Raw genomic sequence first — 17,343 nt, 5'->3', positions numbered from 1 at the left:
AACTAATCATGGAATTAAACTTTTTATTGCTACGAAAAACCTCAGCTTTAGGAATCCTTTGTTAAAGAGAACTTTTTTTTTTAGTGAATTCTTTTTTAACAAATAATTTATACACCAAACTAACAACACATTATCATTTGAATAGCAGTGAGAAGAGCCACGAAAAATAAGAATTAATAAAATGTTCTTATAAAGTATATTTGGTTGGATTATTATTGTCATTAAATCATTCCTCAAACTTAATCAGAATAAAATCTTATAATATATATAAATACCAAAAAAATATGTTACTTAAGTGGGGCTAGCAGAGGGCTGTGATGAGCTGGCGTCAGATCAATTGTCAGTGGAGAGGGCTTCTTTTATAATAAAATTCCAGGTGGCCTACAGCTGTATAATGTTACCCAAGCGAAATTACGAGAAAGCCCATCGGTTTTACATTTCATTTATACTCTCAGACTCAGTCACAGTCACATGTGCGCCGCTAAAGTTATCACTGTTCTGTCTTTGAAAATTGAAACCCATTCCATGCCAGCACAGCAACATGCTTGCACCTTTTAGAGCCACAGCAACCAAATCCTTAGACAGAAATCGCATACGATAATATTATTCTTATTACATCATCATATATTATTTAAAAAAAAAAAAATCATAGTAGAATCTTGTATGAATTACAATGTATAAATGTAAGGTTTTATTAGTCTCATTTAACATAAGATAGTTATCTTATGTTATAAAGAGAAAATAGGCAAGTCTCACTATTACAACAAAAAAAAAAAAAGTGAAGTAAGAAAATAGAAGTGAAAAAAAATGAGAGATGATATCTCACGTAAAAGATGAATAATATTTCTCATAAAAGTATAATTCTAAATGGCCTTTTAGCCCTTTCCAACGGTCACTGACTCGCCGACAAACACTGTAAAATCTTGTCCTCTGATAACTTTTTACTATTAACTTGAGGTCACTCGTGTGGTTCCTTTAAAAAATGGAGGTTGTGCCCGTAATTTGACACCAGAAAATAGGAACAGGAAGAGTAAGAAGTAAGAAGAGAAGAGCATCGTTGTGAATATCAGTTTTAAGGAGTGTGTTGTTGTTGTTGTTGTGTTGGGTGCACATTGAATGTAATAGAGCGTAGTCATGGGCGAGTCAAGCGACTCTGTCTCCATTGACATTGATTTGATTCCTTTAGGAGGAAAGGTAATGGCACTTAACACATGTGAAGCGAGAAGAGAAACTCTTCTCCAAGTTCAGCTTGTGTTTTTGTTATAATATAATGGAACTGTTGTGGAATTCGTGTCAAAATTAACATAGCTTATGCTTTTTGGTGCTTCGCAGGAATGCACGGTGAAGACAAGTAAAGGTTCTGTCACTGTGCTTGTTTGCGGGGATCAAGAAAAGCCTGCTCTAATAACCTATCCAGATGTGGCTCTCAATTGTATCGTTCTTACTTATATTGCTTTGTTTTTGTAAATTCAACATCAGTATGAATGAATGTTGTCAAATGTTTAGAATTAGAAGCAAAGCAGCTTTGGTTTTTGCAATATAGGACTCCTATAATAATATGAACAACTTGGTTTTTGCAGATGTGTCTTGTTTCCAGGGCCTGTTGTTCTGCCCAGATGCAGCTTCTTTGCTGCTTCATAACTTCTGCATTTATCACATTGATGCTCCCGGGCATGAGGTCGGTATCAGCATTCTTCCTAGTAGCAATCCACTTCCTTCCAAGTCATTACTGTTGTGACATATAAATGGGCTCATCATTTTAGCTACTAGCAAATGAGGAGCTTTAACTTTATTGATTTCACATCCATGTTTTACATGGGGAAGGGTTAGGGAGTTAGTTAATAAAATGAGTGTTGCTTTTTGAGTTCAACCCCATGAAGAGGATTGAATTGAAGTATGTGTGCAAACATGTCTACCACTTCAATCCTGTGTCCCTTTTCATTCTGAAGTCTGAACATTACTCTACGTTGAGGAATTTTAACTTCAATGATATATTTATGATTAAGCTGTGAAATAGCTCGGAGTTTAATTGCATATAAATTTTCATGGGAATTCTCCTCTCCTAGAGTATAATCGACTCTTTTCTCATTTGTTTTAAGAGTTATTGCAGTTGGGAGCTGATGTGATTTCTTCAGATGAACCATTGCTTTGTGTGGATGACCTTGCTGACCAGGTTGCAGAAGTGCTTGATTTCTTTGGGTACGTAGAGCATCAGCTATTCACCTTTTCTCTTAAAGTAAAGGCTGAGTTTCTGGCAGTGGACTGTTAGAATATATTCCCCTGTTGTTTTCGCAGGAACAATGTGATAACTATTGATGCCATGCACTATAGTAACAAGTAAATAGATTCTTTCTGCATCAACATCAACAACACATTTATACCAAACTAGTTGGGGTTGATGGCAGATGAACCCAAATGAAAAGTACTAAAAGATTGAGAAAAAAAGATAAAAAATAAATTTTTTAAAAAAATATATAAAAATAGATTGTCTCTGCATAGCTGGATAAATTAAACTAAGGGAAGTGAGTACATATTTAGTATCTCTATGTAAGGGAACTTGAGTATTTGTCTATTGAATACATTTTTGGATTAATAAAACAAGCCTCTTTGATATTTTTACTTGGATTAGGATTTTAATCTTTGTCCAAAACTCTCTTAAATCAGGCTAAGGGAGGTTCTGTGCTTAGGTGTAACAGCAGGTGCTTACATCCTGACACTATTTGCTGTAAGTTAGCAACTTTGTGTTTTAACTTTATCTATTACAACAATCTAGTATAGTAAATCATCATGCTTTTTCTCATTTGGCAGATGAAATACAAAGAACGAGTTCTTGGATTGATTCTTGTTTCACCTATTTGCAAAGCACCTTCATGGACTGAATGGCTTTACAACAAGGTTCTAATCTGTCAGCATGGCTTTTACCAAATGTCATCTATTGAAGTATCTGCAACTAGATTAAGGAATTTAGTAACTCCATCAGTTTGCATGTGTGCTGCCATATCAATATAAGTTCATGGTAGCATCATTATATTGATATAAGTTCATTTCACTCATAAGTAGGTCTACCTAAGGTTTTCTATATCTATTCATGCAGGTCTTAATGAATTTATTATACTTCTATGGTATGTGCGGTTTACTGAAGGAATGCCTTCTGCAGCGTTACTTCAGTAAGGTATTCTTCCCATTCTTTATCCCCTCATTATGAAGATGGAATCATTTCTGTATGTGAAATTATCTGTGCATTTCTTATAGGAACTTAGGTGCAGTGTTCAGGGAGCAGAATCGGACATAATACTAACTTGCCGAAGGGTACAGACAAGCTCAATTTTAGTAACAACTACTTCATATAGACATTTTGCCTTAAGTGCATGCATAGTTACCTGGAAATTAGGACAATTTTGTATGTGTACAATTCTAACATGTAGTTGCTCTTTTCTTATCTATAATTACAGCTTCTGGATGAAAGACAAAGTTTGAATGTAATGCGTTTTCTTCAAGCAACTAATGCGTAAGTTATAATGTTTTTGACAAACATGTGATTGTTTTCTATTGCTTTATCTTGGTCCCTCCATTTTGCCCTCTGGGTCTTCAATCCATCTGAACCATTGTATTCAACTATATAACTGCTGATTCCTGTTATTGTTGATGATATATTTAATATTCTTGAGATGAAATGGTAACTTGCATACTTTTAATGTGACTCTATGTAATGCGAGCAAGTTGTTAGAAAATTGTTTTCTACAATTAGAATTTGCATTGTAATATTTACTATTCCATACAGTTGATTTTTTTTAGGTGAACCAAATTCTAGGCTGTGGCTATGACTTGATGGATTTAGGGTGGACTAATGCGGCATGTGAAACGAAAAAAGATAACAAAAGATTGCTATTTATTATATGATATTGTCCTATGACATTATCTTCCACATAGGATAATTTCAATAAAATGCTGGAAATTTAAAAACCTTAGCAAATTATAACCAAAATGGTTAACTGCTTGCAGAAGACACGACCTCACTGAGGGTCTGAAGAACTTGCAATGCAAGACACTTATATTTGCTGGTGAGAGTAGTCCATTCCATGCTGAATCTGTCTACATGAGTGCAAAAATGGGCAACAAAATCTGTGCACTTGTTGAGGTAGGTAGTCCTTTCATTATATGAAACAATATAAAGTACTAAACAGCATCCTCTTCTAATCTAGTTGGGAAAGAGACAGACAGAAATAACATGATCATTTTATAACACTTGCTCAGGTTCAGGCTTGTGGCTCATTAGTAACAGAAGAGCACCCAAATTCTATGATAATACCAATTGAGTGCTTCTTAATGGGTTTTGGTTACCACAGACAGTCACATTTTGCTTCCTCGTCAAGCAATGGCTCAAATCCAGCAAGCCCCTCTAGACATTCATGCATATCACCAGAACTTCTCTCTCCAGAGAGTTTAGGAATTAAGCTCAAGCCCATCAGAACCCGTGTTGATGTTGAAATCTAACTTAGTCCAGTTCAAAGCTTGACAACCCCAACGCAGCAGTGGAGTAAGCTCTTCAGCATTGCACATAATAATATAATATGTAGTTATTGTTGAATGTACAACAACGCTAGTATAGGATACATTCTTTGATTATGTTTGCAAAATGGCTGTTTTTCCTGTCACTGTAAAAAGGTAGCAGGTAAGTTATAGTTTGACGATAGGATTATTCTTTTGCGAAGGTGGGTTTTGATCGATCTATCGACAGAGTCTATTCTGGAACAAGCTATGTAAACCTTACTGCTTTCAGGTTTGTAAGTGACTAGGAGACAAGGACAGTTTGTTGCTGTTGCTGATTTTTTTGAAGTGCGTATATATGTATCAAAATTATTGTTAACTTTGTCATTCTCCTTTTTAATGGGTCAATTCTTTGTCATTCTTTCACTACTACCAGAGGCTGGTTGATATTCTGCATCTACGAAGCACCGACACTTCAAAAACCCTGACGTGTCGTGTCCGACACTCTTCGACACTCCAATACACATTACAGAAATTCAAAAAAAGTTCAAAGGTTGCTTACGTTGAGTTTTTAGTTTTAACTATTAGATTCGTTGGATTATGTTTACCATTTTATTGAGTTTAATATAAGAGAAAAAGAATTCTCATGTTGCATGAGAAGTCTCCTCTCTTATCACTCTCACTTCGATATCCGTACCAATCACTTTTCTATTTTTTATTTTTTTCTTTAAGGTGGGTCCCACCTTTTTCTCTATCTGTAGGAAAACTTGAATTTCTCATGCAACATGAGAAATTGCAAGCCCTTAATATAAATATTTGGGATATCTTATGTTTCTTTGCAAAATTGATGAATATTATAAGTTTAGTTTCATTTTTTTGTTAAATGAATGAATATTAAATATTATATACACTACATAAATTAAAAATATTATTTAATATCAAAACGTGTCCTAACGTGTCGAAATTTAACATTTTTTAGAATTTACGTGTCGGAGTGTCGTATCGTGTCACGTGTCCCGTGTCAGTATCGGTGCTACATAGTTCTGCATTAACAAATGCATTTAGGTTGCTTGGCACGTACTGTTAAGCATTGAACTTTTTATAGATCAATAAAGCAATCACTTGTCTCCCTTGTCTAGTATAATTAATCATGACACGTGAAAAAGAAAATCATTAGTACCTGGCTTAAATTGATAATGACCACAAAGAATTACCCTGTCAATAGGTAACCTTATTTTTGGTCTATTGAAGTATTGATGAAAGGTAATTTTCTCCCCTCCATCTATGGTGAGGCAGGATTCCTTCTCAAGCGGTAAAAAATCTTAACCAATTGAGACTTTTATCATGTTTGTCTGAAGGCTCTGCCATTTAAAAGGTTTATACTGAAAATTTGGAACTATGAACCCACAAGACTCTTCTTGACCCGTTTCAAGTCATTCCATAATGGACAGCGCGTTTTCAGGTCGTAAATTCTAGCTCATTTTTTTAGTAAATAGGAGGGGCTAAGCCCAGAAAATATTTTTAAAAAAAAAAAAAAAAAAAACTTATAAAGCAGAAACACCAACTAACTCAGACCTGTTATACTGCCCAGCTGATGTCTTGTTTTCTGTCAAACGCATAAGTGCATGACTAGGGCCCGTTTGGTACGTAGATATATCTTTTTTCCCAGGAAAGTAATAGTGGCATTTTTTGTTTACTATATTTGGTACACAGGCATGCAAAATTATGGTCGACAACTTTTTTTCCTAGTATTTGATAGAACACATAAGAATCTGGATGGAGAATCAATCGAAAATGTGGAATTTGAGGAATCCTACTTGGTTGGAAAATGAAACGTGAAAAAGTGGAAAAATTTCAGACAAATCTGCCCTTCATCATATCGTGCCCTAGGTTGCGTCCATTGATGAAACATATCCATTTGTTGGACATGAAGCAAAAGCTTATCCTGTGATACAGAAAGGGAGTTGCCTGAAACTTGGCTACCGGAGTTGGTCCTAGACATTCGCCGATGTGTTTAACGCAGATTGTAGTACTCTTCCTCAGGTCCCCTCACTGGTATGAGCTGAAGGTTAATTTTCCTTCCACTGTTTGTCCTCTCTTCACTTATCCTCTCTCTTTCACGATAATCTTTGGTAGCAAAATTGATTATCCCTACGTTTTCTTTTTCAGAACAAGAAGACATTTTTTGCGTTCGAATAGTAACAAGGTGCGTCTGTTATTTTTCTCTGTAGTTTTTTTTCCCATTTATTGGTTGAATAAGTAATACATTCTACCTTTTGTATTATTCATAGTTGTTTTAACTGCTTTTGCTTTTTCCTTTTCCCCTTCTGTCAATGACACCGACAATGTCTTGCTTCTTATTCAAATTTTTCCTCTGGTTACTACTAGTAGGCAAGCTTACACCAACCCCTTGCTTGAACTCGAATTTGTTATTGTCATTATCCTGCTTCTCTGTAATTTGACAAGTCCATTTTGCCTGTGTGTTCAAGGAACAGTGAGATAGATGCAGCGTTTAGTGTTCTTTTACCAATGGCCCAATTTTTATTAGGGTAATACTTCTCTTATGTTGTATAAGAGAAGTAATATCTCATGCTCAAACAAAAAGTAGGAAAGAGAAAAAAGTCAAAGGTGAGAGAGAAAAAATCTTGTGGGATCCATTTGAGAAATGTGAGTGTAGGAGATAATATTTTGTTTATGTAACATGAGAAAAGTAATTCCCTTTTTATTAATATCCTGCATTATGTGATGACTCTCTTCATATGTTGTTCATTTGGTTGTGTGTTTAGTTGTATTGCTAGGTTGGATCTGTAACTGCCCACAACATGTTTGATATAAGGTCTGAAGTGTGGAAAACTTGTGTCTTGTGTGGAGAACGTTTCAACGGAAGCTGTGGGTGTATTATGGGCTGATGGGGTTGATGATTTATCAAAGTTTGGGTATTCTTCTGTATGCCCATGTTTTATTTGATGAAATATCAGTCCCTAATCACACACACACTCACACACATGTATGCTGCTTAAAGCGGATTTGTGTATACTTGCATTCTGATTAGATTAGTACAAATCATTACCAAACGTGTTATATATATATAGTCTTAAGTCTTAACTCATTACCAACATCATTGGAGATATAAAAAATAATAATAAACAATTGGAGTTGGCTTAGAGATCAAGAGCTAGGAGAATAGAAGTGGAATGTGATTCATTAGAAGCTATCAATTGTATCCAAAATTTGGATCTAAATCCAAGAGACTCTCAGGGTAGTTGAGCGTATTAAGAGATGGCTACTACAAGATTGGGTTGTCAAATACAAGTACACAAGCAGGGAGAATAATGTTTGTGTTCATTGGATTGCCACTAATCCTCATGAAGGAGATAGGAATTTCTTTGTTTTCTCCTATCCTCCTCCTCATCTTAGGGATCTCCTTTTAAAGGATTCATCTAATTGTAGGGCCTTGCCCTCTGTTCTGTAACTTTTTGGGTGTTTTGGGGTTTTTGCAAAAAAAAAAAAAACCTAAAACTTATATAACAAATAAGTTAACAGGAACAATGTTTCTAACTTATTTTAAAGGAGTTAGTTAAATCAACCATACTCCCTTACCAAAGTAAAAAAAATCAACCATACTCCGGTTTCCAAACAAAGTTTGTTAAAGAATTTTATTTATAAATTTGAAAAGACAAAATGTAGGCAAATCCACACGCCCATTCCATAGCAACAGACTAAAGGAGAAAAGTTCTACTAAACAAACTTAGAATTGTAACTTATTGTAAGTGCTGTCATTTTTTGTTTAATTTTAGTGATATTTTAGTAATTTTATGTTTTTCATTTTAATTTTATTTTCAAATTCATTACCAGCAAATAAAAAAGATGTTTAGAGAATTATTTAATATTTTATTATTTCAATAATCAAAATTAAGAACAAAGTTTTTTTTTTTTTTTTTTTATAATCTCTCCGGGGCATTTGGCATCACCAATTAACCATAAAACTTTAGATTAACAAGATGATATGCACAAAGATTTAGCTCTATGAAGTAATGGCAACCAAAGAATGTATCTCCATAATCAGTTTAGCAAAACCTTGGTCTATAGCAACCTCCAAACCCATTCAAAACCCAAATTACAATCGTGATCACTATTATTTTCTGAAAAGTGAAAAACCCTTCTTCACACACAGCTTGCAGAGAAAAGTGTTTGATTAACCCATCAACATTCAGTTTAATTGATAAATAAAATTTCCAACTCCAAATTAACTTAACCTTTGATCCTTTCAACGAATACGTTGAGAGCAGAAACAACAGGACAACAAAAACATTTAATTCATGCCATGAATCTAGTACATGAATTTATATTAGCAACAAGCCAACAACTAAAAGTAACAACAGAAAAAAAATTCCCATTCATATTAACCTAATTGTTTGTTATATCGGAACATATCTTTTCAAAGCTTGCTTCCCGGAAACTGCCACCGCCGCCGCAATTCCGCCGATGGCACCTGCAATAGCAGCAGATCGCGGCCCCGCCGCCGCCCTGTAGAGCGCTCCGGTGCCAAGTCCGGCGACAGCGCTGTTGACCAAGTCATCCCTGCCCCTGAAGTAGATCATCCCGGTCTCGAGGCCCGAAAAGATCAACCCTAGCACGCCGAGCGAGTTCGCAAGCTTGCGACCACTCTGACCCCCCGAGTTCAGAACTCGGTTGATCCGGAGCTTCGCCGAGTCGCCAGACTCAGCATCCCTGAGACCTTGGAAGGTCCCCTTGGCGCCGCCGATGATGGCGCCGGAGAGGTAGCCACAGCCAGTGTAGTACTGGAGGTTCTCGCCCCAGGAGCGGTGGGTCCTGGCGGCTTCTTCCGGGAAGAGGTGCTCCGGCGCGGTGGGCAGGTTGTAGAGCTTCTGGATCGGAACGTTGAGATCTTGGTAAGGATGGTATACCCGCGTCTTCTGCTCCTTTGAGTTGCTTGAAGAATCCGCCATTGCCGTCTCAGAAAAATTTGCAGAAACCACACAGAAGAGAATGTTCCAATTCTATGAGGGCATAAGGTTTAACGGCGCTGAAGGGTTTTAGAAAATAAACGTAACGAAGGAAAATAAATTAATACTTATATTATTAGGAATAAATTATTTTACTTACTCTTTTCTATATCTATTTTGCCTATCAAATTTTAATACCGTTGAATTAGAATCTTAATTAACTTTTATAATTTTTCTGTTCTCTTGAAATTAGTGTTTAAAAACCCTGCCCGGCTATCGACCCGGCCGAGGTCAGGGATCACGGGGTCATGGGTTCAACCGGGGGTCACCGGGTTACTACGCTGATCCGGTTTTATATATTAAAAAAGAGTTTATCATCTATCATTTATCATGACTATAAAAAATTTCCTACACTCACAACATTTTGTGGGGCCTGCAGCAAAAACAAACAAACTTCGATACACAAAACGAATCTCTATAACATAACACAATTATTTTTCCTACAACATAACTCTTATAAAACCCTTAAAAAAATATAAATATATATATCCTATATGAAAATATTAAAAAACAAATTATCAATCATTAAAGATTCAAAACATATTTAATATAATTCATCAATTATAACCACAAGTCAATATTACACAACCTAATTAAAATATCAAGATACCAAAGTATAAAATTCATATTCTAATGATACCAAAGTATCAAGATACCACAAGTCTAGGTCGTTGGGAGAGAAGAGAACGATTAGATTTAGGTTTGCAAGCATTTTTTTTTAATAAAATGACATTGTTTCATGGAATTTTCTTAAAAAAAAAAAAAATACAGTGACCCCCTCTGACCTATCTGACCCGAGAGTCACTGAAATCCGGTGGGGTTTTGGGAGTCGGAGAGGTCGATGTGCATATAGGGTCCAACTTGTGACCTCAACCCTCAAAGGGGAGGGGTCAGGGTTGACCCGGATCAACCGGGAATGGGGTGAGATTTTTAAACATGGCTTGAAATTTTGATATAACAATGTTAAAAATTAATAGACAAAATAGGCATAAAAAAAATAAAATAATCTATCACATGTCATAAATATGGGGAAAAGATCAATTCTATCCTTTTAAAGACATCGCCAAATACAACATATCGAAATCTACTAGATACTCTACTTATTTGAATCAGATAGTATCATTTATAAACTTTTTTATTTAATAAATAAATGTTTAATGTATAATTGTATATTTAAATTATTTTAACTATGGGAAAAGTGTTTATCTTTTTAAACGATACAACTTATATTATTTCACTCTCTCCTCCTTTATCTATCTCTTTCTCTCTTACAATGACACAAATTTATATCCTTTAAAATGACACATACATTTTTCTTTAACTATATTTAGTTAAAAGCTTCTTTTATAATATAAATCAATCTAAATATACTTGTGATTTTATGAAGGGAAAAAATATCTAATATTACTTTAGATAATTTTGTCTAATATTCACCGAAACGATGTCATTTTGAAATTAAAAAATTAGAATAATAAAGACTATTATTATCCTGAAATAAATTAAAATTACAAATATACCATAATTTCTGCTCAAAACGATATCGTTTCGATGAATATTAAACAAAATAACTTTAAAAAAAATGAACGCTTATCAAATTTAGAATTTATTGACTACGTGAATCAATTTTCTTTAATTTATTTGTAATAAAGATGCAAGTTTTTAATTTTGTATCATGATTAAATAATATGTATTTTGACACATTAAATAATTATTCAAAATATGAAATATATTTATAATTACTATTCTCTATTTATTTATTTATTTTAAAATAATTTTCTAACTCAAATTTGATTGCATTTCAATATTTTTTAAAATATCATGTGCTAAGCAAAATCTTTATTTCTATTATAATCTGATATATTTATTAAAATAAATAAATAAATAAAAAATATATTAACAATAAAATTATAATATGCTCACTTTTTAAAAAAAAAAATGAATCATCTAATATGCTAACTTCGAAAAAATAGCTCATGGAAAAGAAGAACAGAAAAAATAACAAAAAGTATTTTAAATTTTGAATTCACATATTTTACTATATGCCCCACAATTCTATTAACCTAGTCATTTCATGGTAACCTATTTTTTTGTTCTTTTGGTGAATAGATGGTAACCTATTTTAATATTCTTATTAGGAGAATGTTACGTTTAAAAAAAATTATTTACAAATATATAGAGAAATACAAATATTTGATTGTGTATTCTTTGAAAGTGAGTTTGTAAATAGAAAAATTTATTAATATAACATTGCTTTTCTTATTATCACAAGATTCATAATTAAAAAATATAAATATGAAATTTTGTACTTTTAAGATATTTTTCTATATATTTTTATGATAAAATATGTATCAATTTTTTGGTTCATTAAACTTTAATTTTTAGTTTATTTTAAAAACAAAAATTGAAAGGTTAATAAAAATGAAAGTTGTGAAATAAGAAAATGAAAGTCAATAATAAAAAAAATTAAAATTAATAAGAGATAAAAATAATAATGAACAATAATAATAGTAAAAAAAATACTTATACTATATTATAAGATAATGGATAAATAAATAAATGCCTACACGATATTCTAATTATTATTTTATCTCTCTTTATTTTTTAGCAAATAAATTTCGTTTAATTAGAAAGAAAAGTAGACCAAAAATATATCCCATTGAAGATTGAAGAAATTCCATGTGGGTTGAAGAAAAATAAATGTTAAAAGGAGTTTTCAACAATTTGCTTATGTTTTTCTTTATTAATAGTATACCATTCCAGGTAAATTACTGTCAACACTTGACGAGCGTGATTTTGTAGCCAATCTTTTTTCGTTGTCAAGTCATTGAAAAAAGAAATTGTGAATTGGAATAAATTAAAACAAAAGGGGAATTGTCTTCGGGCTTAGGCCCTTTTGTCTACCAAAACAAAAACAAAAGGGAAAAAAATATACCCGTGGCCCCGTGGGAGGCTGGGAGCCCTTGCGCTCCCCGAAAAAGGGGAATCTCTAAAATGGAAACGGAGGATATTCCAAACCCATTTCCTACTTTTGTTAAAAACCGTATAGGATTGTTACCAAAAAAAAAATAGTATAGGATGACAAATCAAAGGGTTGGCAAATGCTCCTTAGTTCTCAGGTGATTGATGTTTTGTCCTTAATTAAAACTAATATTATTACTTTGTTTCTGTTTTTCAACTATTTAAAAATCTAAACCTTTTATTAAAAACATTATAGGATTGTTAAAAAGAAAAAGAAAAACAGTATAGGATGACCAAATCAAAGGGTTGGCAAATGCTTGATTGATATTTTGTACTTAATTAAACTAAATATTATTATTTTGTTTCTGTTTTTAAATTATTTAAAAATCTAAACCTTTTATCAAAATATAAGTTCAAATTTGTTCAATTCAATAGTCTAACAATGTCAAAGCCCTTAGTCATAAAGAAAGGTGAATACAACGACTTCAGCTTACAAATGTCTCTGCTCGTAAACTTTGACATAAATCAAGTTTGCTCCGTGGGACCATTATTGAAAAAGTATCCACATGGCATGTCTAGAGGGTCAGCCTCAACTGTCCTCGAAGAAGAAGACCCATCGTGGCGGTTCTTGGACCGTCTTTCAGTCTCGGGTCTCTTTGAGGGTCGTCTATCAACCATGTGTAATAACATAAATCTACAAAAACACATGAAAATTAATCAACAACACAAACATAATTAAAAAAACAAAAAAAGTAGTTCTGAATCACAGAAAAAGAAAATTCAAAACCTAAACAACTACAAACTCTAAACTATATACAACCATCAAAACCTAAACAAAAAAACCCAAAATTCAAAAAATCAAAGAAAAAAATAAAGCAACATGGAAATCATTTCAGGTTAGGGTTCAATTTTTTTTGCTTAAACACATACCTAAATCGAAATTCAATCAGATGGACAAGGAGAGATTAATGATGACCAAAGAACCCACACACGATATTTGGTTCACATGGATGAGAGAGTACTCAGGTATCATGTTTCTGTTTTACCTTTTTTTGGCTGATTAAGGGTTTTTTTTTTAAAAAAAAAAAATACTCTCATGTCATGAGCAACTCAAATACAAGGGTTAGTTACTCGAGTAACTAATATTTGTACTCGGGTAACTTACGCAGGTAGGTCGACGGGTAAACACAAGTAGATTGATGTACAGTTTTGGAACGGAAGCAAAGTTGAATTTTTATTTTTATTTTAATTAGGAGCAAAATGGTCAATCATCCTTAGTTCTTAAATATATTTTAAAGAATGATACTTTTTTTTAAGTTGTAATAGATAGTTTTATATCTTATAATAGGAAAAATCTTTTTCCATTATTTTAACAAAAAAATGTTTATCCTTTTAAATGACACAACTTGTGTCGTTTCACTCTCACAAAGAGGTGGGACCCACACCTTTTTTTTTGTCCATTCTCTCTCTTTCTCTCACTTAAAATGACACGACTTTATATCCTTTAAAATGACAAATACTTTTCTCTAATTTTAATATATAAATAAATATATATTATATATATTGTAATAGGAAAATATAAGAATCATGTTGCAGGAATAACACTGTTCATTCCTGCAACAAGGATCCGGCAACGTATCTTGAAGATACGGCGCCGTATCCTGATTTTGGTTTGACTTTTTTTTTAAGTGTGGGACCCACACTTAATTTGTGTGTGCAGGAAAATAGTCTTGTCATGTGACATGACAAAAAGTGAACTCATTGTAATAATGTATTGATGAAAAAATATCTTGGAAAGTATATTAATCTGTATTTAAAATATGAAAATCTGTTTTTGTCACATAAGCAATGTTATTCAAACTAATCTAGACCAGCTAGTTTGACCAAATCAACTGAAATCGGATAACTAATTGGTTTGGTCCAATAAATTAATCGATCCATTATACAAGCTTGTAAATTTTATCACTAGACCAATATCACGTGCATTTTACCATACTTCTGTTGTTATAATTATTTCATATTCTTATATAAATTCAGTTTAAATTGATGGGACATTGGTTGAATAAATAATCTATTGACTTGGTATCCGATTAAGTTAATAAACATTCTGAGATTAATAACTTTGTAGTTGTAGTCAACATCTGTCATTACAGAAATCTTTCAAATACTAAGATTAAATTTCTTTATTTATATTTTAATATAATGATAGATTAAAATTTGAGTCAATAAATTCATGTAAACTGTTATGCTTGGCCCAATTGCCTAGACCAATACAACAGACTCAAGCCACCTTATAACCCTACAACCACTGCAACACCAACCCTGTTGTCCCGACATTGCCTTCCCTGCTGGCATGCAACAGCTATTCCAATGTTATACACTAAAATGTCTTACTTGAGATACTCCCACATCCCTTTTTGTATTGACAGACATTCAAATTGTCTCCCCCTCATACTTTCTCTGCACAACAGCTGCTGCAAAGCTCTTTGCCTCAGCAAGGCCAGGCTGAAATGGCTATTTCCCATAGTAGTTGACTTGAAACCCCCCCCCCCCTCTCTCTCAATAAGGACTCAACTCTAACTATATATACCCCCTCTTCGGCACCACAGATGGGAGATCACTAACTTATAAGTCGTTACTTTGTCACTTTAGAGAGCCATTGCAGCCACCTAACACCACACTTTATTGTTACACACAGCACTTGGGACCTTCTTGCCTAGCCTTGGTCTGTACCATTGCTTCCAGGGACACCTCTATAGTAACCACAACACCCTTCTAAGTTACATATTGAGCTCTCTTGCTTCCTGAACGGTTCATAAACTATCCAAATCTCTACCATTAACTCGTTCGTATTGGCTTAGATTTAAGTCACCATTTGTGAATATGTATTAATAAAGGAATTTGTTTTTCCATTGGCTTCAACAAAAAATATGATATAAGGAATGCTTTAAAGTCATAAAAGTGTTATAAAAAAAGTGTAAATTAAATCTAATGGGTATAGTGTAGCTCAATTTTCAACACAAATTGAATAGAGTGGAAAGAGAATCTGAATTTGATGCCCATCCAATATATTTCTGGGGATCGACTTACCTCAAAGAGATAATTATAGTTGGTTTAAAAAAAATGAAATTTTTTTTTGTTAAAAATTTATATAATTTTTTTGTCACTTCGGACATCCTTTTGAAAGAATCGTAGCATAAGAATACAATGTTAAATTCAAGTTCGCCAACAATGGCAGAGCCATATATAAGCTGGCGGGGTGTCTTGGTCTAGGCAAAATTTTAACAAAATTTACTTATTATATATAATTATGTAATTAATTATAATCTAATCCGAGCTAAAATTGTAATTTGACCCTATCTTAAAATTAAAATATATCTGGTGAGGGATTTATGTAGGTTGTATTAGGTTATATATTCAATTCTCACTTGTATTAAAAAATTTAAAATATATTTAATTAAATTAAAAACAGTTAATAAAATTATAACTCTCTGACTCTCTCGATTTAGGTTTATTCTTCCCTTCTTGCCCTATTTTAAGGCCAGGCTCTCTCTCATCATGTATTTGACTTTTCTCTTTCTTCCCATTTTTAGCTTTTTTTCTCTTCCAACTTTTTTTTTATTTCAATGTGATTGAAGATAAATAGACCAATAGAGGGTTCACGTTCATACTGATTTTTAGCTTCATTGAATCTAAAAGTCCTTTTTATTTTTTAATTTGGTGGAAGGTTTTGAATTTTGATCTTATCGGACTTAGAAGCTAATTAACTTTATCAACCCATATGATGCTTCATCTCAGATGAATTACTTCGTTGTTCCCGAGTCTATTGGGTTTGGGCAAGGATTATTGTGCATTTATGCGCTCTTTGCCTCTTCACATGTCATTGGGGCATTTTTTTTGTAACAGTTCCTCTTACTTGTTATCATGTGATGTTGTAACATGTAAGTACAATTTTTTACTACAACAAAGTGAACAATGTGCTGCCCAAATTATGTTAAGTGCATTCTTTGATGATATTTTTTCCCTTTACAGATTCTGGTATCCCCTGTCCTATAATTGTGCTAAAGTTAAATTTTTTTTTTTTTTTTTTTTTGGTTTAGGGGTGGCTAAAGTGTAGGTAACACACCTCAGAGCGATTCAAGTATGTCCCCCTAGGATCTTGGTGCGAATTGAGCTAAGACTCCTAACTTTAACCCAATAAGTTTTTAGGAATTTTGGTTCTTTCGAATTTTTCCCCCCAACAAAGTTTCAAGCCTGGATCTACTTTGTTTTGGGCATAAAGCGAGGGAAGAACATAGTATAGGATAATAGTTGAAGGCTTGAATCTTAGATGCATTCATTTAGATAAAAAGTAGTTGATTTAAAGAAATTTTGAGTCACTATATGGAGTACTCTCCATTTGTTTATATCGTTATTCATAATTTATAGAAAGTTATCTGCAAACAAATTTCATTTGAGAATGTAGCCCAATCCAACTTTATTTTCCTGTATTGCCATAGAATTTATATTAAAGCTATTGCAAACTTTTCAAAATATAGCAGCTATTTGTGTTGATCGTCAATTTTATTTCAGCATAGAGATTTAGAACATAATGAATATAGAGAATAGTGTCAGCAATCCACTTTAATTTTTTTTTTATCCTCTTTTATTCCCATCAGAATCTGGATATTTTGGTTGAAACTGCATTCTCTCAAATAATACATTTTCTTTTTTCTTCTTTTAATATGTTGAACTATTTATGTAGAGAAGTTACATGGAATTGTATAAACTCTCTGTTTAGCTTATTTGTACCTTTTAATATGAACTTGTTTTATTTTCTAGTTAGTTAATTATTGTTCAATTTCAATGATTCAGGTATGTGAAAAGGAAG

At 32.9% G+C, this 17,343-nt stretch overlaps 2 protein-coding genes and 1 long non-coding RNA gene across 3 annotated transcripts; 2 read left to right on the top strand and 1 right to left on the bottom strand.

The window, feature by feature from the left end:
* Nucleotides 1-1,134: 1,134 nt before the first annotated feature.
* Nucleotides 1,135-4,517, top strand: LOC133284927 (protein NDL1-like). The gene is made up of 11 exons (XM_061482063.1): nucleotides 1,135-1,194; nucleotides 1,333-1,432; nucleotides 1,581-1,678; nucleotides 2,111-2,199; nucleotides 2,665-2,725; nucleotides 2,809-2,895; nucleotides 3,095-3,172; nucleotides 3,253-3,309; nucleotides 3,453-3,508; nucleotides 4,003-4,138; nucleotides 4,255-4,517. Exons 1-11 carry the CDS (start codon nucleotides 1,135-1,137, stop codon nucleotides 4,492-4,494), a joined length of 1,062 nt encoding a protein of 353 aa, XP_061338047.1. The 3' UTR covers nucleotides 4,495-4,517.
* Nucleotides 4,518-6,268: 1,751 nt separating this feature from the next.
* LOC133284881 (uncharacterized) lies at nucleotides 6,269-7,420 on the top strand. The gene is made up of 3 exons (XR_009747944.1): nucleotides 6,269-6,543; nucleotides 6,658-6,694; nucleotides 7,275-7,420. It is a non-coding gene; the product is annotated as an uncharacterized LOC133284881 (long non-coding RNA).
* Nucleotides 7,421-8,748: 1,328 nt separating this feature from the next.
* On the bottom strand, nucleotides 8,749-9,525 carry LOC133284935 (mitochondrial import inner membrane translocase subunit TIM23-1-like). The gene has a single exon (XM_061482072.1). The coding sequence runs from the start codon at nucleotides 9,456-9,458 to the stop codon at nucleotides 8,907-8,909; it is 552 nt and encodes a 183-aa protein (XP_061338056.1). The 5' UTR covers nucleotides 9,459-9,525; the 3' UTR covers nucleotides 8,749-8,906.
* Nucleotides 9,526-17,343: the final 7,818 nt, after the last annotated feature.

Source organism: Gastrolobium bilobum, unplaced genomic scaffold (genome assembly GCF_033153095.1).
Source record: "Gastrolobium bilobum isolate Gb01-03AN ecotype WA unplaced genomic scaffold, APGP_CSIRO_Gbil_v1 utg15403, whole genome shotgun sequence".
NCBI lineage: Eukaryota > Viridiplantae > Streptophyta > Magnoliopsida > Fabales > Fabaceae > Gastrolobium > Gastrolobium bilobum.
Note: the sequence above shows the minus strand (reverse complement) of the source record. Positions and strands in the feature narration are given on the sequence as shown.